Source organism: Anabrus simplex, chromosome 10, assembly GCF_040414725.1.
Source record: "Anabrus simplex isolate iqAnaSimp1 chromosome 10, ASM4041472v1, whole genome shotgun sequence".
NCBI lineage: Eukaryota > Metazoa > Arthropoda > Insecta > Orthoptera > Tettigoniidae > Anabrus > Anabrus simplex.
Genome location: NC_090274.1, coordinates 59216437 through 59230086, shown reverse-complemented (window position 1 = coordinate 59230086; position 13650 = coordinate 59216437). Strand labels below are relative to the sequence as shown.

General features: G+C 40.7%; 1 protein-coding gene across 3 annotated transcripts in view; it reads right to left on the bottom strand.

Annotated features, from left to right (window-relative positions):
• Positions 1-13650, bottom strand: part of LOC136882406 (glutamine--fructose-6-phosphate aminotransferase [isomerizing] 2) — a 211509-nt gene that overhangs the window by 92016 nt on the left and 105843 nt on the right. For all 3 annotated transcript variants that reach the window (XM_067155038.2, XM_067155039.2, XM_067155040.2), the window contains exons 2-4: positions 11687-11884; positions 7771-7917; positions 3216-3382 (exon numbers count right to left, since the gene is read on the bottom strand). In XM_067155038.2, the coding sequence (XP_067011139.1) occupies positions 3216-3382; positions 7771-7917; positions 11687-11884 (512 nt within the window). The remainder of the gene's footprint in view (positions 1-3215; positions 3383-7770; positions 7918-11686; positions 11885-13650) is intronic.

The following is a 13650-nucleotide window of genomic DNA, read 5'->3' as shown; positions in this document are numbered from 1 at the left end:
GTATTGAACAGATGGAATTTATAATCTAGTATTATTATTCGACTTTAAGTACATTTCAATACGGACCATAACATGAGATTTGTAACGTAATGGTTTGCCAGAAAATGAAACTTTTACTGTGTTAGAGGAACATTTCAAGCATGTGACCGAGGGATTATTTATATGTATTAGAAATGCAAATCCAACAACATTATACTTTTTCACTTCAATATCAGTCCAAAGGAAATACCGTATTTACTTGCATAAATTAGACCCTTTTCTTTTTCTTTTTTTAACTTTTACAGCCAAAAATGTAAGAGGGGTCCAATATGCAATAACTTCAAATTTTTTGCAGCTAATACATGAATTCAAAGCTTTAAAAAGCTATTCATTGTACATGTCAATATTCTACACTATTTTTTAACAAACAAATTTATTCTGAGTTTTACTGGCTATTTTCGATGAAAGGCAGTATTTCTAAATTTAAAAAGAGAATAAATTGTGAACACATGACTTTTAGGCCTACATATACAGTAAATATAGTCAGTTTTATTTACTCTTATATCGCAACATTTGTTTCATCTCATTAACTCCTCTGATGAGGCTGACGTCAGGAACGGCATTCAATCATAAAAACTTGCTACGAAGTTTCGCCTCACTTCATACTCGACCTCATAGGAAGAAAGGGATAAGTGTATCGTATTATGCAATATTAATACAAAAGAAGTTAATGGCCAGTCAATTGTCTCTGTCAGTTGAGCTGTAGGCCTACCACACAGTAAATCTGATCACTGCTATCATTTGAATTATCATCGTCTTGTGCCCCCAACTTCCCTGCTACCAATGTGTCGTCATTCCAAATTATGTCACCTTCACTGCCATGCTCTGCCGTTGAGAACATTCCAGATCACGTCTTTTTGAAGCTTTTAAAAATACCATAGTTTCGTTCCCGACTATAGAGGCCAATGACTTCTGGAGTTGGTGTATGTGTAGCAGAAGCCATCCCATCCGAATAAATTTGTGCTGTAGAAAGAGAGTTGTACTTCTGAATGTAATATACAGTAACTGGAAGCATGGATAACTGTGGCTAATAAAGCCAGACCTTTATTTTTAAGTATACCGTATTTACGCGAATAATACCCGCACATTTTTTAAAAATTTGGGGCACGAAATTGGGGTGCGGTTTTTATTTGCGTCAATGTTGGCATTTTTTTTCCAAAACAGCCTTCCTAATTTTAGGGTGCGGGATTATTCTGTGGCAGGTATTATTCGCGTAAATACGGTGGCGGGGATTATTCGTGTAAATACCCATATTTACACTAATAATACCCGCAAATTTTTTAAAAAATTTGAGGCACGAAATTGGGATGCGGTTTTTTACCTCAAAGTTGGCATTTCTTTTTTTTTTTTTTTCAAAATAAGCCTACCTAAAGTTAGGGTGAGGGATTATTCGGTGGCGGGGATTATTCACGTAAATACAGTATTTCATGCTTGTTCTCTACATGTATCACATCAGGATTTACCTAAACAGCTGTAAATGAGAAAAGAGAGACTGCACTGTTTAGGTTAGGTATGCTATCAAGTGCCCAGATAGTGCCAAAGTTCCACAATGAAAAGAATAAAAATAAATAATAGGAAACCTGCTGCATTTATGGATATCTACAGGTGTGGCGGTAATGCGTTTTATTATCATACTGTTTAATTTAGTATGTTCGTTGTCTCCATTTTTTTTATTAACATGTATGTTTTGTTTCGAGTCTCCGAAAATCATTAAAGTAGTCAGTGGAAACATAAAATCAATGACATTATTATTATTATTATTATTATTATTATTATTATTATTATTATTATTATTATTATTATTATTATTATTTGTTTTTAGGTACATTGGCAAGTGAAACAATCATTATTATTCAATTGTTTTTATCAAGTTTGAAACCAACTTCTCTCCAAAAATTACCTACCCAGGTATATTGGCCCGAGTTACGAGAAATTAAATGATCACTTTGTTAATGATCTCGCCTGCTATATTATAGCAACAACCGCAAATATTTCTGAACTAAAGTAAACTTGTTTTCTCATCCCAAAGTAGTGCAGCTCTTTTTTAGGCACTCCCCCAATGGAGGAGAGCTGCATGTACCATTTTTACCGTGTATCGTCCGACTCGTTGGCTGAATGGTCAGCGTACTGGCCTTCGGTTCAGAGGGTCCCGGGTTCGATTCCCGGCTGGGTCGGAGATTTTAACCTTCATTGGTTAATTCCAATGGCCCAGGGACGGGTGTTTGTGCTGTCCCCAACATTCCTGCAACTCACACACCACACATAACACTATCCTCCACCACAATGACACGCAGTTACCTACGCATGGCAGATGCCGCCCACCCTCATCGGAGGGTCTGCCTTACAAGGGCTGCACTCGGCTAGAAATAGCCACACGAAATTATTATTATATCGTGTATCAACCTTCCTGCAATTCTTAAATCTCTGGCAGTACTGTACCAGGAACTGAACTCAGGCCCCCAAGAATGACAGCTAATTGTGCTAATAATTACGCTGGCGGACATTCTTAACTACCAAATACAAACATATAGCATGAATGAAGCATGCTTGCAATGCACGGGTCGGACAGAAAACTATTTGCATATTTGTGAGACTTCAGAGCTGCAGCAGGCCTATGCTACGGAGACTGACATTTCTTAACTACGAAACACTGATGTACCGCATGACTTTGACGCATGTTTTCATTGTGTGTGTTGTACAGACAAAACTATTCACAAATTTGTGTGATGTCATCAGAGCTGCAATAAGGCTCGAACCCACTTCAAAGTGGAATCATTGTCGTTCCCTGAAGAATTACATTGGAGGAGGGGGGGCATTCTTGTATGCAAGATTTTTTTTTTTCATTTTCTTTGTCTCAAAAAGCTAAGGGGTCTAATACACAAGTAAATACAGTATGTACTTGGGACACTTAAAAGAGAATACACTGCATGATCTGTCAGAAGCACAGATTCTGGAAAAAGTAAATTATCCTGGCTATTGCCATGGACACATGAACTGATGCAGAGGCCAACAGAATTTATGAAATCTGACTGGAGCAGGGAACTGTTCACTAATATTACCAACAGTGTTCATATCTAATTAATTCTGACTTTAATGTGGGCAGAACCATGAGAACTACTAATATCTTCATAAAGCACTTCCAGGGCTACAAATTTATTTCAAGACAGGAAGCTTACCAGCTGCTGGATGACTTGCTCCACCAGCTCCCGGAATGACAGGTTGGGGTGTTGAGTGTAAATGTGCATCACAAGCTTGGCAATGACCTCAGTGTCGGTATCAGACTCGAACTGAAAGCCCTTCTTTTGCAGGAACAACTTCACGTCCTTGTAGTTGGTCACGATACCTGCAGAACACAACATTTAATAATTCACTTGTTTCGGAAACATTTGAAGACATGGGGGTTTCCTCTCCCCCCCCCCCCCCCAAATGAAAACATAAAATGCAGCAAGAATTACATTCCATGAATCAAAAGAGAGAGAGAGATTTAGGGTGGGAGGGCAAATCAATTTAATTACTGTGGTGATGTTGGTGGTGGTGTTGGAGCATCCAAGACAATTCCAATGGTTTCTTTCTCACTATGACAATGGCAACTGTGGCTTCTGTCTTGGGACTTACTTGGACTGGATAAACATAAGCAATGATTCTCAGTGAATCCCTGCAAGACCGGGCGAGTTGGCCGTGCAGTTAGAGTCGCGCAGCTGTGAGCTCGCATCCGGGAGATAGTGGGTTCGAATCCCACTGTCGGCAGCTCTGAAGATGGTTTTCCAAGGTTTCCCATTTTTACACCAGGCAAATGCTGGGGCTGTACCATAATTAAGGCCATGGTCACTTCCTTCCCACTCCCCAGGCCTTCCCTATCCCATCGTCGCCATAAGACCTGTGTGTGTCGGTGCGACGTAAAACACATAGCAAAAAAATCCCTGCAAGAGAATCCCTCAAGGTAGCTCCCTCTGTGGATAAGTCGTAGAATGTTGGATCCCAGCAAGACAATGGTAATGAGTAGAGGAAGTAAATAAGGAAAAGGAGCTATCAAAATTGGGGACAGGGAACTGGAAATAATACAACATTTCCAATACTTGGGAAGTGTTCTGACAGAAAATGAAAGAAGATATGGAAATTTGTAGAAAGATAAAAAAGCTCTGTCCAGAGAATTGATGAAATCTGACAGAGAGGGTGAACAAAGATAGAGAGAAAGAGAGAGAGAGAGTGTGTGGGTGTGCGTGCACGCGCTTCTGCCTGCCTTCTACCACCAGGTAGGGAGATTAATATGGAATAAAAATGTATCGATGAAGAACAAAGAAGTATGTACAAAGGATAGCACAATGTTCTCCGCAGAAATTTTCGTCATCTGGGTGGCAGGAAAGAATAGCCGGGTGGGAAATACTATGTAAAAAATGAATATAACATTTCAATTTATTCCACTCAAGGCATTAATAATAATATTAGACAGGTAAACATTAACTACAAAATTGAACTATTTTATTGTTATCACAAACAAGACATAACAGAGCATTTTGAACTTCTATTGTTCTATTGCTCGTTCATAATCATTTGGTTGCTGTAGAGTGTCAGACGAGTTTGTTACGTCCCACAGAATCAAGTGTTCGCATGCGATTCCACACTAATCCAGACACCGCTCGTGCAAGACACTATGTGATAAGCTACACATTTAAACTCCGACGTAACTCGTGCAATCACGCTGATAATAACGAAGATTTTTCATTTAAATAATTTACAGTATTTACATTTTAATTTGGAAGACACAATGAATCAAATATGTATTAATATTACGTAAACCAAGTGAGTTCGCCATGTGATTAGGAGCGCGCAGCTGTGAGCTTGTGTTCAGGAGATACCGAGTTTAAACCCCATTGTCTGCAGCCCTGAAGATGGTTTTCCATGGTTTCCCATTTCCACACCAGGTAGATGCTGGGCTGTACCTTAAGGCCATGGCCGCTTCCTTCCCACTCCTAGCCCTTTCCTATCCCATCGTCGTCGCAAGACCTATCTGTGTCGGTGCGACGTAAAGCAACTTGAAATAATATGTAAGTAGCACATATCTACTTTATCTACGGACAGCTAGAAAGGTCCTAGGGAGAACACCAAGTAGAGGAAGTAAATAAGGAAAAGGAGCTATCAAAATTGGGGACAAGGAACTGGAAATAACAGAACATTTCCAATACTTGGAGAGTGAACTGACAGAAAATGAAAGACTGAATATGGAAATTTGTAGAAAGATACAACTCTTTCTTGTACCTGCCTTCTACCACCAGGTAGGGAGATTAATATGGAATAAAGATACACCAATGAAGGCTGAAGAAGTAATGTACAAGGAATATTACTTACCTATAATGACACATGCAGCAGAAACCTGGACAATGACTAAGTGAGATGAGAGTAGAGTACAGGCAGCTGAAATGAAATTCCTGAGGAGTATGTTAAAGAAGACAGGGAGAGATGGAGAGAGAAATGAAGACAAATGAAAAGAGCTAAATGTGCAAAAACTAAATGACAAATCAGAACACAACTTTAAAATCTCAAGAATAGAACCAGCTTTTGGGTGGTTCTATTCCTGAGATTAAGATCTGTGGCCATGAAACCCATTTTTGAAATTGTATCTCCATGGGGAGTGCATATTTTTGAAAACAGAGAATTCACTTCTCCTTTAGCAGGTTAGCAATTGCTATTTGCTAACGCGACGGGTTCCTCACGGCTGGACGTCGGTTGTTGTCCCATATGCTCTGTACTCTGATCGGCCAACCGAGCAGAGGAAAGTTGACCACGGCTCTACTGTGGCTCTACGCCTCTGCATTTGGGAGACGGGCCTGGGGCACAGTGCCGGACTTCACGCCTGGTCCCACCCGTCGGCTGTCCTGAGAAGGGTTTTCCGTGGTTTTCCATTCTCCTGCACTAAGGCGAATGCCGGGACAGTTCGTAGTATAGGCCACGGCCGCCTACCCCCTCACCTCTCCGCACATCTCCTTCACCATAACAAATCTCCCGGCCGGAGAGACGGCGTTACTGTCTAGGAGGCCCGCCTCCCCCTTCAGGGGAGGAATGAAAACGTTTAGTAGTAGTAGTAGTAGTAGTAGTAGTAGTAGTAGTAGTAGTAGTAGTAGTAGTAGTAGTAGTACGGCTGGCTGCAATCGTCGACTGTACTGAGAATGGTTTTCTGGGGTTTTCTATTCTGCACTAAGGCGAATGCTAGGATAGTTCCTAGTATAGGCCATGGCCGCCAACCCCCTCACCTTCTCCGACCATCTCCTTCACAGTCACAAATCTCCCAGCCTGAGAGACGGCGTCACCGTCTAGGAGGCCCGCCTCCCCCTTCAGGGGAGGAATGAAAACATTTTAGTAGTAGTAGTAGTTGGTCTGCGACTGCTAAGCAGAGTTGTGGTGACAGGACGAGAGAGACCGAGATTACGACAGATGGACTCTAAAGAACAGCACAGGATAACAGAATCTGGACTGGAACACAATGTAGGATGAGGAATGGTGGAGAGACAGGACGAAGAGGAGAGGAACCATATTTGCCCCCACACAGTGTCATCCGGAAAAGGGGAATTGATGATGATGATGATAATAATAATCGTATGGCCTCAGCTACCGTGTGCAGACATTTCAATTTGACGCCATCTGGCTGTCTGCTCGTCAATTTCGACGTTCCGTTTTACTCTGGGCCCCCACTAGATGGCAGACCGAGTAAACCGAAACTCTCTTGGGCGTCTATGGCTGAGATTTAATGAATTTTGTCGGGTAAACACCAAATGTGTCACCAGAGATCTTTTACATGCCGACATCGTACGACATGGAGTGTCGAATGGACTTTTTTCCGCCCTTCAAAAATCCGACTACCTCTGCCGGGTTTGAACCCGCTATCTTGGGATCCGGAGGCCGACACTCTACCGCTGATCCACAGAGGCAGCTATGATGATGATGATGATGGCCCACAACAGGTCATTTGCATGCATTCTACAGTTATGACAGCAGTATTGCTGCACCTGTAATGTAGATCCTTTCCAACAGAACAAATATGACTTAAGCCACCGTAGCTTCACCGTGTTAGTATGGAGGCAAATACAGAAACCCAAAGGAATTAACCGGACAATATTAAAATCTCAAATCCAGCCAGGCTTCAAAACCAGGGATCCTGGAACTGAACGTCTCGAAGCTGATCATTCAGTTAAGAGCTGGACTCCAATTTATTATTAAATTTAAAAGAATTAAATTTATCAATGCTCCAAATTGAAGGCAGAGAAGCGAAGAGGAGTCTAAGGAATAAACACTAATGAACATTTGAACGAAGAAAGTACACCGTTACTGATAACCAAAGGGCAGCCAGGTCCAACAGGATGAAGAAGTTTTGGGAGCGGAAAAAGAAACTGAAAAGCCTACTATTTAATACTATTAGACTTTAATGTATACGACTGATTAAAGTGCTCGAATGAGGGCAAAAACTATGTAAAAAAAAAAAAATTATGATAATGATATGGCATATATTAGTATGTTTGTGATTTTCTTCCCATGTAGCTCTGAAAAGTCCAAGCCTTTCATATTTCTTTGGTAAATATAATATGGTAATATAAAACCAAGAGAATTGTAGAACTCATGTATTCTGTTTCAACATGATTTCTAGCGATTTACATAAGAATACTATAAGTAAAATCTATAGACCAAGATTTGTGTTTTTTACAAACTAAATAAAAAAAAACTAATGGAAAATAAACTTACCATTGTGAACGACAACAAAGTTGTGGTTGACGTCAGACCTCTGAGGATGAGAGTTCACCTCACTGGGGACACCATGGGTGGCCCAACGGGTGTGAGCAATACCAACATGACTATCAGTAACGCCTTCAAAATCCAAAGTCTTTTCTCCTAAAAGTGAAAACCAGAGTAGGAATATTAAATTATCATAATTAATTGTTAATTCATTTCTGTACATTTTCAACTTGATTTATGAAATTGAACATAATCCTGCAGGTCAGTTTTCAGTCCATATATTTTAAAGATGTACTGGAAAGGAAAAACCCAAGAGTACAAATAAGCAGAATAGATAAAGTTGGAAAACAGCACAGAAACACTCACACAAAAAATAGGTATGAGGGCAAATAAAAAAAGAAGTTACACTAGCTCGCCACGAGAGCATGCAGTGTGCCGTGACTATGGCCAATGCAGAACAAGCTACAGTAACTGCTGACACATTTGATAGGAAGGTTGGTGTGGTTTCCCATCGTGTTGTGTGTACAGAGCGGGCTGGGTTCAATGGCGCGTCAACTGGATGTTCACTCTAAATTGGAGGTGCGTGCAATGCTCACATGATCCATTGTATGGATATCCATTGTGAAATCGCTGAATATAGTGAGTGTGCAATTTCTCGCCCAGATATTGTAAAGTGGTGTAAGCAGTTTGACGCCGGACTCACGGATCTCATGGATGAATATCATGCCAGCAACGTCCAGTACTGTCAAATATTAAACCGTTTGTGTAATGCAATAAAAGAAAAGAGGCGGGGAAAATTGTGCACCAGTGTGATTTTGTTGCACGATACCGTAACACCTCACACAGCCCACCAAATGTCCGAACTGCTGCAGCGATTCAAGTGGAAGGTATGGCAACATCCTCCATACAGTCCTGACTTAGTGCCATGCGATTATCATGTGTTCGGTAAGCTGAAAAGGGATCTCACTGGACGACAACTTCGAAACGGTGAGGAGGTGAAAGCAGCTGTCTCTAGGTTTATAGCACCGGAGGTGATTTCTACGCATCCAGAATCAAAAAGTTGGTTGACCGTTCTGAGAAATGTTTACAGTCTCTTGGGGACTATGTGGAAAAGTGAACTTGTATTGTACGTTGCCATAGCCGTGTTGCCGATGTGTAGGTGGTTTCATAAATGGCAATAACTTGGAAGTGTAACTTACTTTTTGATTCACCCTCGTACATATAATTGTCAGAGGCTGAGAAGAACAGAATTCGAGGAAGCTGGTCAGAAAGGCTCCATTCATGTGACAACAGCAGGGTGCGAATATTCCAACAATATAATCATGTTCAAATTAATCCAAGTAATGATATTCAACACTGGTGATGAGGTGCTAGTGTTTTCTTTATCCCAGTTGATAGGTGACAGCAGGTACTCGTTGAAATAGCTCAACTTTGAATTTATTAGTGGACCGAATACAGTCATCACACTAGTCTCACCTTAACAACAGAGAAGAACCTAATTTCAGAGAAGAATTTATGAGTGCAGCAAATGCAAAAACATAGGGCTAATTCAAAATAGAATTTGTGTCAATTGTTCGTGAGCTAGAGACATTTTGTTCAAAACTAAAAGAAAAAACAACGTTAGTGCAGAAGGAAACACAGTTCACCAAGGAATGACCAACTGGCTAACTGAGAGGCATAGATTTAGCATGCTACTCTCCCTGTCAACAGAGCCAGATTACCTAAGATGGCCAAGCGCAATCTATTTTGAACACACAATACATTCTGAAAATATGATTCAACTTGAAATGTATTGGTTTCTTTGGGACAGGCAGAGATGCCAGAATCCTGCCCCACAGGAGCCCTTTCACACCCTGATAAGTCCGACACAAGGTTGATGCCCTTCAGCAACCTCAAATAAAACTAGACTGGGCCAGAATTGAATCCGTAACTTGGACTCGGAATGCTTCCGCTCTACCATCTCATTTACTCAGCCCAGCATTTCACACAGCTTCTGTTCTTGTTGCCATACTAAAAATCTCCAGTATAACAAATCAATCCAAATAGTTGCAACAGATATCAACAGATACTGACAGACCAGCTTGTTGCCCAAGCCTGTTGAGTAGCTAAGGGTTCTTGGCTGCCTCTTAAGGTGCGTCCACACTTGTATCAGATCAGCGTATCTGTATGAAGAATTGATATGCGATCATGATACAGTCGTATTTCGACAAGGCTACCCGATCTGTATCTGTATCATCTATGCGTATCTGTTAGTTTTCCACAATAATAATCATCATATGGCCTCAGCTACCATGTACATTTCGATTTGATGCCATCTGGCTGTCTGCTTGTCAATTTCGACGTTCTGTTTTTACTCCAGGGCTACTAGATGGCAGACCGAGTAAACCAAAAATCTCTTGGGCGTCTATGGCCGATATTTAATTAATTTTGTCGGGTAAACACCAAATGTGTCACCAGAGATCATTTACATGCCGACATCGTATGACATGGAGCATCGATTGTACTTTGTTCTGCCCTTCAAAAATTCGACTACCTCTGCCAGGTTTGAACCCGCTCTCTTGGGATCTGGAGGCCGACACTCTACCACTGATCCACAGAGGCAGGTGTTTTTCATACATCGGTCTTGTATCATGAGTTGAGTGTTGGCCCTCCAGCTATAGCCAGCTCTTCTACGAGCCGAAGTCAGATACACATTATTTTTATTATGTTTTTTGGCACAATTCGATAGGGCTCCCGATGTCTTTTCACTATTTTCTCCCATGCGTTATTCTTTTTCAACTGATTACAATGGTGCAGATCCTTTGGGTCCCACAAAATGGTCTTTTTGTTGATAATTTATTAACTGTTGAACATTTTCCATGGACCGAATCCATTTTTCTTCAAATCGGAAAATCCCCAAACAAAGGTTCGTGCAAAACTGAATGAAGTCGGAAGGACGGTGAATAGGGTAGGGATGAAGGGAAGTTCCAGGACTCTGAGCATGCACAACACACGAGGCGATGATACGGAGTGTTGATCGGGTAAACGCTCCGTTGACACTGTCCATATCTGTATCGCGTATCTTCCCTTTGATGCGACGGCAAAAGACCGACTCCCAGTAGGAACATCACCGATCCGATCATTGTTTCATATTTGATACACGATCTTGATACAGAATTCTGTTTTCACAAGGCCGATCACGATACAGATACAAGTGTAGACCCACCTTTACACTACATGTGCTGCACCAAAGTCTATCCTATCCTCTGTAGTTGCCACCAAGTTCTTCACTGTACCCTAGCAGAAATCATCTTTCTTGGCTAAACGCTTGCCTTTCAATTAGGTTCTCAGGTCGGAACATCTAGTCCCGAGAATGTGTATTTTTCTTTCTACAACTACCTCTTCTGATACTCTTTCTTTCTGTCAGATTCAATAGATCTTCTCCAAGTCATCTTTGCCCTTCCTCTTCATTTGCTTGGTTCATCACATCTCGTTACATTTTCACTAAGAGGAGTCAACTTGAACATTCCACACAGGTGTTTATTTCAGTAAGACTCCAGCAGACTACTACAGCGTACACACCTCAGTCACATGCAGTTGTTGATCATACATCCTTTTCTATTCCTGCTCCAACATTTAGAGACATACAGAACAGTAGGACAGATAATAGATTTATACACCCTGCTCTTCAATTTGATCATCCTGTCACATACGATTCCATCTGAGGCACAATTTCATCCAACCAATGTTGATGTCTTGTTTTAAGTCCGCATATGATGTTGCATCATAATGACAAAGGATCCTAGATACTTAAAATAAAATTGATATAATAAAGAAGAAAAAGAAAGTCTAAAATTCTGGTGTTATGAAGTTAAGGTGATCAGAGTTGAAACAAGGTCATCTGGCAAACACTGAACACTACACACTTTTAGGTACTAATACTTACTGGATTTAATTTCATCCTCCAGAGACTTAACCTTGCCAGTCTTCTTGACGATGGCCATGTCCTTGCCATCGGCAGAGTCGAGGGCCACGCCAGCAGAGTCATAGCCACGGTACTCCAACCTCTTCAGGCCATTCACCAGCAGTTCCAAGATCTCGCGGCGAGTCTTAGGGGTCAAGTAGTTCAAGTAAGCAAAGATTCCTGAAGATAAAGAGCGCAATCATGAGAATAATAATAATAATAATAATAAAAACAATTCTACTTCCCACTAACTGCTTTTACGGATCACAATTATAATTAACAGAAGGTCTGCCTATTCAATACAAAGTGAACCTTTCTTTATTCTTATAATTGTGAATGTTTGTCAATACGGATCATAATGATATTCATAACCTACGATACTTTTACGGTTTTCATATACATAGAAATGCTGGAATTTTGTCCCATGGGAAGTCTTATGTGCCAGTAAATCTACAGACATGAGGCTGACGTATTTGAGTACTATCAAATATCACCAGACTGAGCCAGGATTGAACTGACGAGGTTGGGCTCAGAAGGCCAGCGGTCTACCATCCGAGCTACTCAGCCTGGCATTAAAACAAGTCCAGCCACATTCTGTCACATGACAGGTGGCAATAAAACTGTCCACAGGATGCAATCAAAGAGTAAATGGCCTTAGCATTATAAAACGAAATAAAAACATGCACACACAAGCTCTGTCATTAACAGAGTTGAAAGACCTCCAACGTCGACCAGCATTAAAAACCTTGCTTTTCAGCAGTGACTTACTTGCAATAACCTAGTTTTTCAGTCGGTTGAACACAAAATAAAAATTTACAAAACACAAGCAGAAACCTAAAAGAAATCAAGAGTAGGGAGAAAGATCTTAGGACCCATTAAAAAGAAACATGGAAGCTCAGAAAAAATAAAGAAGTGCATAACAAGGTGGGCAAAGTAATGTATGTCATCAGGAAAATGAGGCTGACTTTCTTCGGTCGTGTGTTCCGTATGTCTGACGAAACAGATCCTAACACAAGTTTAGAATCTCAAAGGAAAAGATTGGATTTCAGGTCAAACCAGCAAAATGACTTCTCTGGTCAGAAAAAAAAAAAAAAAAAAAAAAAAAGAAAGAAAACACTAGTGTATATTTTTTGCTTGTTTAATAATGTGTTTTTTACAGGTGTGTTATAGTGTAATATTTATATCGAACTTTTGTGTTCAACACACTGGAAAGCATTTACTTACATTTAACCCATCTTTCATGAAATATGTCAATATTAAACTAGAAACATCCAGGATTTCCCAGCACTAAGTTTTATCTCAATCCATTAAGTAGGAGCTAAAGAATAACATTTTTAACCTTGAGAATAGCACCTCTCTGAAAGAGAGAGGCAAACAATGAGTTCAGCGACTTCCCTCATGGTCAACCGATACCATGCCTAATTCCACTGAATGAATAGAAGTCAACATGTTCCAACATTGTTAAAAATATACTTAACACATTTATACACAGTTACTAGCGTTCATCAGTCCTATAAATGGACACCAAAATTAATTTCCATATGTACAATCCTCACCATAATCATTTTCCAGTACCAGTTTCCGAGGTACTGTTGGCGAGCCCCTTACGCTCTGTCTTGCTGAGCTACGTTCTGTTAACGACGTCCTCCAGTGTCCTTGCCCGATCTGCTATGTCCATCCAGTGGTTTCTTGGCCTTCCCACCATCCATTTTCCTGCCACGTGCCTCTCCAAGTTAACATAAGCTGGCCTTGTTGGCTCCATCCTCATTACTTGCCCAAACCACCTCAGTCTGGACATGCTGACCTGATCTAACAATGTTGTCTCAATCCCAGCTTCCTTTCTCACCATGTCTTTCCTTAACTTGTCCAGTTTTGTTTTTTGAATTGTGGACCTTAGGAACTTCATCTCAGATGCCTGCAACTTTGATGAGTCCTTCTTAGCGAGG